The sequence below is a fragment of the Eurosta solidaginis genome, chromosome 4 (assembly GCF_040869045.1).
Source record: "Eurosta solidaginis isolate ZX-2024a chromosome 4, ASM4086904v1, whole genome shotgun sequence".
NCBI classification, from domain to species: domain Eukaryota; kingdom Metazoa; phylum Arthropoda; class Insecta; order Diptera; family Tephritidae; genus Eurosta; species Eurosta solidaginis.
The window spans coordinates 178,418,899-178,431,002 of NC_090322.1; the positions used below are offsets into that span (position 1 = coordinate 178,418,899).

The following is a 12,104-nucleotide window of genomic DNA, read 5'->3' on the forward strand; positions in this document are numbered from 1 at the left end:
ATCACTCCGACACTACCCGTTTAGGCATAAAGAGGTACAATATATATATATATATATAATATATATATTTTTTATATGAAGTTAAGATCTTTTCAGCCACAGCGCTTTCGAGAATGTTTTACAAACCTTAGTTTTTATGAACTTAATCGAGTTCCCAACGGCTAGAGAAATAAACATTTAACTATTAGCAGTCAAGGCGATCGCCTTCCTGGCCTATTTCGACAAAATGACCAAAAAATTTTTTAGCTAAGTAGAGGAGTCCCTCCTAAATGTTCTAAAACTATCAAGCATAATCTATAAAATAAATTAATTGAAAATATTTACTTAGTTTATTTTTTCCTTTATTTTATTTAATCATTAACTTTCTGTTCTACCAAATTTACTTCTTTTTCAACAAAGTGGACACGATTGGAGCACTGTAAGCGACTGGACCATAGGAAGCGACTGGTGCACTGTAAACAGCTGGGCCAAAAGCTTGCGAGTAGGTGGATACAGCGGGAGCAGCATACGCAGCGCGTGCATAGGTAGCGTATGTAGGAGCCGAGTACGTGGAGTAAGCAGCATAAGGAGCAGCTGCATAAGGAGCGGCAGTATATGTAGCGTAGGCTGGTACAGCAGCGGCGGAGTAGGTCAATGGAGCCAATACACCGGGGTTAGCATTAGCGGAGGCAAAAAGAAGAGCTAAGCAGATGAGGAACTGAAAGTAGATAAAGAGAAAGTTTATAAACAAATGTATAGTTTGTTCTTGTTTCATGACATTGTATGTTTGATTCTACTGTACATATAGTTTAATACATTAAATTAAATATGAACTCAGTACGTCCATTTTACTTACTTTCATTTTGTAATAAATTTTTGTGTTTCGTTGGCTGCTGTGAGTTAACTGATGGCAATCAATGCTTAGCGATCGTTATTTATAGCGAAATATTTATTAGAGGAAGGCGCTGAAAACAATTGAATTTATAAATGACATAAGAAGGCGTATGTGTGGTTGCGTATCTATGTATGTTGTATGAAGTAACAATAAACAAAACAAAAAAAATAACAGTAATGTTGAGTTCGATTTTGAAATATTCTGCAAGTTTTATAACTTCGGTGTCTTTGGATAGATTATTTTGTATTTATTAACACGCTTTTATTAGCTTGGCCTGTATGTAACGGAATCTTTGAGCTTAATTTTCACCAGTTTCTAGAAGTCTGATTAATTTGAAACTTTGCATACGTATAAAGGACCGATGACAATGCATTAATGTGGTGGTGTGGTGACATAAGGTGAACGGCCATAAGGTCAATTGGCCTTATTACCACTTTGAATGGCCATAAGTTTGACTGAAACTTTGCACACGTATCAAGGCTCGATGACAATGCATTAATGTGATGGTGTGGTGACATAAGGTCAACGGCCATAAGGTCAATTGGCCTTATTATCACTTTGAATGGCCATAAGTTTGATTGAAACTTTGCACACGTATCAAGGCCCGATGGCAATGCATTAACGTGATGGCGTGGTGACATAAGGTCAACGGCCATAAGGTCAATTGGCCTTATTATCACTTTGAATGGCCATAAGTTTGATTGAAACTTTGCACACGTATCAAGGCTCGATGACAATGCATTAATGTGATGGTGCGGGGACATAATGTCAATTGGCCTTATTATCACTTTGAATGGCCATAAGTTTGATTGAAACTTTGCACACGTATCAAGGCTCGATGACAATGCATTAATGTGATGGTGCGGTGACATAAGGTCAACGGCCACAAGGTCAATTGGCGTTATTACCGCTTTTAATGGCCATAAGTTTGATTGAAACTTTGCACACGTATCAGGGCTCGATGGCAATGCAACAATGTGATGGTGTGGTGACACAAGGTCAACGGCCACAAGGTCAATCGGCCTTATTACCACTTTGAATGGCCATAAGTTTAATTGAAACTTTGCACACGTATCAAGGCTCAATGATAATGCAATAATGTGATGGTGGGGTGACTTAATGTTAACGAACATAAGGTCAATTGAACTTATGACCACCCCAAATGGCCATAGATTTGAAACCTTGCACATAATGTGAAGAACGCATTTCTTTATTAATGATAGAAGGGGATGCATGGCACATCTACGAAAGAGCATACTGGAACCCTTTTTAACACGCTTTTATTAGCTTGGCCTGTATCTATCTATGTATCCATGTATGTATGTAACGGAATCTGGAGTGGAGCCGAGAGCTCCGGTAATGCAGAGCTCCGAACTCCGTTGCACCTTTTGAAGCATTTTAAGATAGGCACTTTTAGCTGGTGCAGGCCACCAGACCAAGACACCATAAAGAAGAATCGGGCGCACAATGGCTGTGTAAATCCAGTAGGTCACCTTAGGGGAGAATCCACAGGAGGTGCCAATTGCCCTCTTGCAGGTGAACAGGTCTGCTGCTGCCTTCTTGGATCGCTCCACTATATGGTCGCTCCATAATAGCTTCCTATCCAGAATGCCTCCTAAATACTTGACTTGATCTCTAAACGCTAAGAACGTACCTCCAATTCTTGGCAGTGTAAGATTTGGTACTTTGTACTTCCTCGTGAAGAGGACAAGCTCGGTTTTATCCGGGTTGACTTCCAAACCTGTGGCGGGTTGTACTCCTACAGCAGCTCCAGGATGTCAGCTGGGTCCGTTGGCGTCACTGGAACCCAGGCTCTAGCCCTTGGTCGTGAGGGGATATCACGCGCCCCCACAACCTTGAGGTGCGCGCCCGGATATACCACCCCTATCAGCGTGACGGCGGCCCTATAGAGGTTTACCGACCTGGCGCCATCACAGGCAATTAGCTTGACATTGCCCTGGAACCACCCTGCATCGGTGTAAGATGGCGGTGGACCAGGGTTGTCTTTCTTAATCTTAACGGCCACCGTAGCGAGCGCGGCCTCGATCCACTTCCACTGTTGTTTCGGGATCCTGCCATCTTCGCTGCTCTCGTCTATAATGCCAATGATCTGCCGACCCTTGGCAATTTCGGCGAAAGACCGCGTCCAGCCCCCCTGCGTCATGGTCCTTTTCGGTGCCGTGGGGTTGGATTCATCCATGGACCGCTGGTGTTTCGAGGTTTCATCACTCTCGACTAAAACTTTTAAAATTACTTGAACTAAAAAATTAAAAATAAATAATAGTTTAAAAAAACTAAAAAAAAACACGCTTTTATAGCTATGCGAACTAAAAAATAGAAAATAATTTTCAATTAAAAAGAGTTTATATAACAGTAGTAGAAGATCAAACAATCATTTATAGTTAATCACCTCAAAATAAAATTATAAAAAAATTTAAGTTATTAACAGAATAATTTAATTCACTGTGAAAAGCGTGGGGTGCTTGATATTGAATGTTACAATCATTCTATTGGCAACTATCTGAGAGGAAAGATATGAAATGTAGTCAAATGCACCCCACGCTTTTTACTGTGAATTAAATTATTTTGTTAATAACTTAAATGTTATTATAATTTTATTTTGAGGTGAATAACTATAAATGATTGTTTGACCTTCTACTACTGTTATATAAACTCTTTTTAATTGAAAATTATTTTCTATTTTTTAGTTCGGATAGCTATAAAAGCGTGTTTTTTTTTAGTTTTAATAAACTATTATATATTGATAATTATAACAATACTCTATTTCCTATATCTCTTTTGCACTTAAAGATCCGGTGAATGGTTTCGCAATCATGAAATAACAGACGTTGTTGCCGTTGTTGTTGTTGTGCAAAGTGTTATCGATGTTGATGGTCCTTTGCCCGATAGAGATCCCGTACGTTCTAGTAACAAGCACCATTAAGGTATTAGACCGACCATCTTCGGGAACTATTTAATATGACCACATCGAGCCTTCTAGGCCCTATCGCCAAAATTTGTTTTCTCGGATCTTCCACGAGTCGCCAGAATTTTTTTTCTCGGATCTTCCACGAATGGCCGCAATATATTTCTCGTTGTTACACAGCTCATCCGAATCATCTCTCGATGCGAAGTAAGAGGTCCGAGAAAATAAATTTTGGCTATTGGCGACAGCCACAATTTATTCCGCGAATCTTAAAAATTCATTTTACCGGATTTTCCGCGAATCGCCGAAATTTATTCCGCGAATAGCAAAAAAAGATTTTCTCGCATCTTCCGCTAATCTCCAATATTTATACCGCGACTTGGGAGTTACAATGAATTGCAAACTTAGTTTCAACCCTCATATTAATGCCACAGTCAATAAAGCGAGAGGAGTTTTAGCATTTGTGTAAAGATGGGCAAAGGAGTTTAGTGATCCTTACGTTACAAAAACGCTTTTTACATCATTGGTGAGGCCGATATTAGAATATGGATCGATAACTTGGAATCCACGTTATTAAGTTCATGTGGATAGACTAGAATCAATTCAAAAACAGTTTTTACTTTTCACCTTAAGAAATCTTCAATGGGACTCTCCGTATAATCTTCCTCCTTACACTAATCGGTTAAAACTAATAAATCTTCCTACCCTTGCAAGTCGTAGAGAAATGCTAGGTGTACTATTTATGGCTAGACTTTTAAATGGATCGATTTCAAGCCCATTTCTTTTGAACGAAGTAAATTTGAATGTTCCATGCCGAGTTTCAAGGCATTATAAACCTATAATTCTTAAACAATGCAGAAGCAATTTCCAACTACACCAACCTTTTCTATGTTTGTGTGAAGATTATAACTCTCACACGAGAATAATTGATTTTTCGGACTCGCTCTTTGCCATAAAAAAGACGGTTCTATCTTCTCTTAATAATTAAAAAATTATATTTATACTTTTAATCTATTGTATTTTGTGAATCTATATTTCTCAGCTGATGAGTTTCTCTGTAGCTAAGCGGTTTTAGATCTCGGCGCTTAAGAAGCCACTGCCTTTCAAAGACTCGGTAACAATAAAAATTATAAATTATAAAAAATAATACATAATAATTATAAGAATTAGGATACAAATAAAAGAAAAAATTTGTATGAATTAAAAAAACCAAAAACAAAAAAAAAAAAACAATAACAGGATTAGCCTGGTTTCATCGGGCCACTTGAGGGCAGTGCACTGCCACAACGTCCGAGAAAAAAAAATCATCAAAATTTATTTACTCAGACCTTCCCCGAATCGCCAAAATTTATTCCGCGAATCATCAAAATCTATTTACAGAATCGCCAAAAAAGATTTTCTCGGATCTTCCGCTAATATTTATACCGCGAATCACCAAAATTTACTTTTTTGGACCTTCCGAGAACCGCTAAAAATTGTTCATGTACTGCTACCATCAGCGGGAAGTTATTTCGGATCATCCCCACCACCACAACCCGGCACTCAACAAGTAATCGCCATACAATTCCAATCATCAGCCATTACCCACATGCCTCGCGATGCATATTGTATGTGCCTTAAGGTGGGCCGAAAATACACTTTTTCGGAATTTTCATTATTAATTAGTGCTTAAGATTTCCCAGACCAGAGAAATCGAGAACTCGTCTTCTTGCGAGATTCTCGTATCTCGAAATACTCGTAAGTCTTGCGAGCTTCCCGACATTCAATTAAGTCGCTGTATTGGCAATATTTTTACACTCGTTTTTTTTTCTTGTGGTTTTTTTTGTTAATTATGTATACAGCCTTTCCAATGATACTGCACTCGAAACATACATATTTATAAAATTTTCTTCTTTATATTATAAATTTTTATCGAGAAAATGAAAATCGGCTTCTCGCGAGATCTCGAAATACTCGTAATACTGTATTGGCATTTTTTTTACTTGTGGTGGAGCTTCTCGACATTCAATTAAGTTGCTGTTTTGGCAGTATTCTATGGACTTCGGTGCTTTTTATTGTGGTGTTGTGGAAACAGCCACTGCATCGATAAAATTGAATGTAGAGAAGCTAGCGAGCGATACGATTCTTTCGAGAACTTCGCCAGAAGCCAAGACTAGCGAGAAATCTCTTTTCGAGCAAGTTCAAGAAATCGTAAGCTCTATTATTAATAACAAAAATATTTTTTTTTGTAGAAAAAAAATACCCAGAAAATAAGAAAGCAACTTCCTAGGGAGACGCACGTCACTCTAGCTTAACTTCGATTCGGATACTGCAAGAGGTTAAACTCTCAGTGTCCAGTCAGAACACCCGTCATTAGTCTAATGATAGAAGCAAGTTTGTTAGTCTAAGGTTGTAAGACATACACATAATCTTCGATATTTTACAACCACGACCTTGGACCCGCTTGGTCGATCATGTGCACTTCTCGCCTTTGGGACGTCTACGGTGTAGGCTTCAAGAGAAAGAGAGGCATCCTTTTTAGCTGGTTCATCCGCTTTTTCGTTCCCATCTATTCCGTCTATACCGTTCCGATTCTTTGTAGGGGTTGCTTATACTATAACTCACTTTAAGATACTGTGCTATGTGAGATTATTGCCTTAATTGCTACTTAGCTGTCAATATAAAAGTTAGCATGGCTGCAGTTAAAGCCAGTGTTTCTACGGTTTTGGTTCGGGCTAATGCTTCAGCTTGGAGAACACTACAGTGATCTGGCAGCTTGCGGGATCTGTTTATTTCCGGATCAGTACAATATACCGCAGACGCTACTCCTTCCACTTTTTGGAACCATCTGTGTACACATGTCTCGCCTTCTCCGCCATTTGAGCACACTTTTCCCAACCATCCACCTATATTGTGGACTTAAGAGCCCCTCGAAGAGCAGCTAGGTAATCAGGTAGTATGTTCGTCCTGTAATTGATAACGCTATACTCCTATGGCCGTATGGTCTGCGCTCAAGCTGCCCCGAGGCACTGAGCCTCGTTGCAGTTGTTAAAGCTATGTTCTTTGATACCCGGTCTACAGGTGGAAAATGCAGAATGGCATACAGCTCAGTCGCGGCGTTGTTTTCAGTGCTCCCGTAATTGAAGCATTGATTGCAGGCTGCATACCCCCTCTAATTTTTTGAGGTAGGTTCTTTTTTGTGTGGCTTTCCACCCGTTAGAGGACATTGATGACAATTAGTGAGTGGTCGCACTTATTGAATGGGGCGAAGCACAGTCTCTACTACAACAGCAACAACGAGGGTTTAAAATTTTGGTTAAAACCTAACCGTAAGCTAGTGAGCCTTAAAGCCGGAGTGGCCCTACCGAAGCATGCCCTGCTTCTAACTCGACCTTGATCGGCGTTTTTCATTTTGCATAATAGGCCATAGGTTATACCCATAATATTTCAATTAAGCGCGTTAATATTCAAATTTACATCATGGCTTCCCCCTCCTTAAGTTCGGCCGTAATGTAAATGTACGCAAGTTCAGTGAGTCGGTTTAAATGTGACAATGTGAAATGTGTATTTGCTTGTCATTATTTTGATAAGCAGACACGCACTTACATACATACCCACATATGTATGCGTGTATTTTTGGACTTTTGCTGAATATAAAAAACTTACAGAAATTCTCGTTTTACCTTTAATAACAGTGAGCAAGCTAAAAACCTCAGAAATTTTCAAGCTAATTGTGGGAGTGGATATGAAAATTTGTTGGCGGGAATTTCCTATGTTAATAATTGAATTCTCGAAATTAAACAAATGTACATCCGCGTTTGGCGAACCGAAATGGTGACCCGCATTTTTTCATTCATTTAAGAACAAAGAAATATTGGAACTAATCCCCAAAACTGGATCTCAACAAAGACATGCAAAGTGACTGAGCATCAAAGTACGTCTCACACCACATACATATTTCCGTTTGTGATAAAATCTGTCACAAAGTACATATTTATATATATATATATATGTACATAGAAAAGAAATTATCGATTGAGACAAATCTTACAACTTGTTTACTAACTAATTTACGATTTTAAGAAATTTCAATTTTAGATTTTTGTATAAATTATGCTTGAAAAGTAGTCATTGGCATCAGTTAACTTGCAGCAGTCAAATAACAACAAACCAACACAACAAAATGAAAGTAAGTAAAATAAAGTCAAAAATTTGATGTCAATTATTTTATTTTAAGAAATACATACATATATTAGTACTTAATTCTATAATAGATTCCGCTTGTGAATAAATCACAAATATAAAAATTTCATTTTTCTACTTTTAGTTCCTCATCTGCTTAGCTCTCCTTTTCGCCGTCGCTCAGGCCAACCCTGGTGTATTGGCTCCATTCACATACTCCGCCGCTGCTGTACCCGCGTACACCACATACGCTGCAGCTCCATATGCTGCAGCTCCATATGCTGCTGCTCCCTATGCTGCTTACTCCACTTACTCGGCTCCCGCCTACACTACCTATGCACGCGCAGCTTATGCCTCTCCAGCAGTTGCCACTTACTCACATCCAGTTGGTCCAGCAGTTTACAGCGCTCCAGTTGTCTCCACCTTGTTGAAGAAGAAGTAAAAATGTATGGCTACTTAATTATTGAATTTGGAATGACTGATGGCTTAGAATAAAAGATAATGTGAGAATTAAAATTGTTTTATATCAAACTATATTTCGAAACTTATGTGACCGCTAATAACCAAGAGAGTTCGATAAGCGTGCTCTTCTGACCACTGTTATATTGTAATTCCTCCCCCTGCGAGGCAAGTATCAGTAAGGTAGCTTTTTGGGAAAACTTCAATTGTCTTAACTTCACATGTATTTGACAAAGGCATTTAATCTCTTTTGAGTTGCCAATAGCCCACATTTTAATAGAGCCATGAATGTTGAACTACCCTAGGATTGTGATGTTAATAAAATAATAAAAAAAAAATTTTAAGTTAAACGGTTTTATTGAAAACAATACTTACATGAAGTAATAATAATACTAAAAGCTAGAAAATAATTAGGTAGATCCTAGGTACTAGTCATCACACTCCTCATCAATCTAGGACGTTGATCAGACAATTAAATAAAAGCGTTGGGCGTGTAAAATTTCTAAAAATGTGAGGCGTAGCATAACCTTATTAAGGTTCAGTTCGGCTTATATATGACTATCAATAGAAATTTGACGCGTCCAACACTTTTATTATATTGTCTGATCAACGCCCTATATTGATGAAGAGTGTGATGACTAGTACCTAGGACCTATGTAATTATTTTCTAGCTTTTATTACTATTATTACTTCATATAAGTATTGTTTTCAATAAAACCGTTTAACATGAAAATTTTTTTAAATTATTTTATTTTCAAGTTTTTAGTCTTTATTTAATTGCCTATTATTTCTCATTATATATAGTACATTTAGTGACTTATTATTACAAGGACTCTTTCCTGCCAATTTGTTATAATCTAAGTCCTCAATACATAATCCTTCCAAAGACTTTACTCGACTCTGCGCCACATGTGCTTGTCCCTCCTCCAACTCCAAAATATTTTGATGCCACTTCTACCGGACTGTATGTAATATTTGTTCCAAATATGAGCCAAATCGGACATCATAGATCGCTTTCTATTCATGTATGTATTATGTGTTCCAAATATGGACCAAATCGGACCACAAATACAATTTTTTTGAATATCTCGAACTTTGTGTCACCTAGCGGCGATTTTTTATAGGTCGCTTTCTATTCTCGTATGTATTATGTGTTCCAAATATGGACCAAATCGGACCACAAATACGATTTTTTTGAATATCTCGATCTTTGCGCCACCTAGCCGTGATTTTTTTCATAGGTCGCTTTCTATTCTTGTATGTATTAAAAAAATAAATAAATGTAAGGCGCGATAACCTCCGAAGAGATCTAAGGCCGAGCTTCTCTTTCAATTTGCGTCATGCTCCTCTTGATTTTCCCTACAAATTGGCCGGATGGGACCTACATGTTTTATGCCGACTACGAACGGCATCTGCAAGGCAGATGAGTTTTCACTAAGAGCTTTTCATGGCAGAAATACACCCGGAGCGCTTGCCAAACACTGCCGAGGGGCGACCCGGCTAAGAAAAATTTTCTTCTAATTGAAAACCTTATTTCTAAAATTTTGATGTTGTTGCCCGCGGTGTGAACCCAGGGCATACGGTGTGGTAGGCGGAGCACGCTACCATCACACCACGGTGGCCGCCGTATGTATGTATTATGTGTTCCAAATATGGACAAAATCGGACCACAAATACGATTTTTTTTGAACATCTCGATCCTTGCGCCACCTAGCGGCGATTTTTTATAGGTCGCTTTTTACTCTTGTACGTATTGTGTTCCAAATATGAGCCAAATCGAACCACAAATACGATTTTTGAATATCTCGATCTTTGCGCCTCCTAGCGGCGATTTTTTTTCATAGGTCGCTTTATATTCTTGTATGTACTATGTGTTCCAAATATGAGCCAAATCGGACCACAAATACGATTTTTGTGAATATCTCGATCCTTGCGCCACCTAGCGGCGATTTTTTTCATAGGTCGCTTTCCATTCTTGTATGTATTATGTTTTCCAAATATGAGCCAAATCGGACCACAAATACGATTTTGGTGAATATCTCGATCCTTGCGCCACCTAGCGGCCAATTTTTTCCATAGGTCGCTTTCTATTCTCGTATGTATTATGTGTTCCAAAAAGAGCCAAATCGGACCACAAATACGATTTTTGTGAATATCTCAATCCTTGCGCCACCTAGCGGCGATTTTTTTCTTATTATTGCATTGTCATCGGGTTCTGAACTATGTTCCAAGTTTCAACCTTGTAGCTTATCGGGAAGTTACTTAAATTTCAATTACAAAGTTCGTTCACAACGACCGTGCATGCGGCCTGCCTGTCAAGTCAAGCTAAATAAAACCGTTTATAAACTGAAGGGTGTACTTATTGCGTTTTGGTTTGGAACTCCTCATCTCATTATTTTACTAAGTTCATATATATTTTACCGACGATTTGTTGAAGCTTGTACATATAATATAAATACAGTTTAACAAAACTAAAAAACACGCAAATGTGGTGCCGTTTTAGTATCTGCAATTCACTTATAGCGTTTTCTTTTCTGGCAAAAGTGTTACGCTTTTTGTGCGCCGCGCAAGGGTTGTAAATATATTTTGTTCTGTTCTAAAAATCAGGTAACGCCTTTACGGAGTATTTTGTTCTTTTGCGAAAATGTTTGCCTGCTCGCAACGCAAAATCGTTACACTTTTACCCTGCAAAAAATGGCGGAATGGCAGTGCAACTCTGCTAAACTAGCTGATCGTGACAATTTATTTTCATAACTTCACATATTTTTAGGCGAAGAAAATTGAAATGAAGAAAATAAATGCTAATGAATTTGTATTATCATTGACAGCGCGTTTGTGAAAATCAGCTAATACACGGGGTAGCCATTTATGTTCTTTGCATGCACTATAAATGTTCAAAATTTTCTGGGGTAGGAGTACCTCTCTTAAGGCTTTACCATTTACTTAGGCAACAATTTATTTCAGAAAAGAAAACGCTATTAGATATTTGATGTTGATAACATCGCATAGAGGTTCATGTCTCCGCTATTAAGCACAACTCGTTTTGTAACGAGTTATTTAACCACTGCCACGAGTATTCAATAACACTGGATGACAAATTCCAACTTTTTTTCTGCACCAGAGACGCCATTATGAAATTCCTATGTAAAATCACCCCTGATTCCGAAAATCAAGGTTATTTTTAATTCTATGGTAACGTTTTTGAGATATTTACGAATTACCTTTATTTCAAAAAAAAAAAAAAAAAAAAATTGGGTGAACTTAATCATATATATCTCAAGAACGAATTGAGCAATTCCAAAACGGTTTGAAGTTTTGAAAAGGTAATAAAATTTTCTATAAACTGTGCATACAACACTTATTAAATGGATATACTTACTTGAATACTTATAACTTGTGTATTAGTCCATCGATTTTGTTGAATGAAAGCTTATTTTTTGGTAATAAAACAGAGCTTAGAGAGAAAACAAAAAAATCTGCAAAAAAATAAAAAGTTTTCGAGATCCTTCCTCGCAAAGTACAAATTTTTTTATATTTTTACAAAAAAAATTGAAAAAATCTGTAATGATTGTTCGTTATTTTTGAATCTGCAGGGCCTAGCAAAAAGTGTTGTATGCACAGTTTATAGCATTATTACCTTTTAAAAGCTTCAAACCGTTATAAGTTAACAGCGGTTAACGCTAA

General features: G+C 37.7%; 2 protein-coding genes across 2 annotated transcripts; one reads left to right on the top strand and one right to left on the bottom strand.

Annotated features, from left to right (window-relative positions):
- Positions 1 to 319: 319 nt before the first annotated feature.
- LOC137248354 (vitelline membrane protein Vm26Ab-like) lies at positions 320 to 909 on the bottom strand. The gene is made up of 2 exons (XM_067779224.1): positions 836 to 909; positions 320 to 697 (listed from the first exon to the last, which is right to left on the bottom strand). Exons 1-2 carry the CDS (start codon positions 839 to 841, stop codon positions 380 to 382), a joined length of 324 nt encoding a protein of 107 aa, XP_067635325.1. The 5' UTR covers positions 842 to 909; the 3' UTR covers positions 320 to 379.
- Positions 910 to 7,921: 7,012 nt separating this feature from the next.
- LOC137248355 (vitelline membrane protein Vm26Ab) lies at positions 7,922 to 8,477 on the top strand. Its single transcript, XM_067779225.1, has 2 exons — positions 7,922 to 7,968; positions 8,107 to 8,477. The coding sequence occupies exons 1-2, from the start codon at positions 7,963 to 7,965 to the stop codon at positions 8,401 to 8,403; spliced, it is 303 nt and encodes a 100-aa protein (XP_067635326.1). The 5' UTR covers positions 7,922 to 7,962; the 3' UTR covers positions 8,404 to 8,477.
- The last annotated feature ends 3,627 nt before the right edge of the window (positions 8,478 to 12,104 follow it).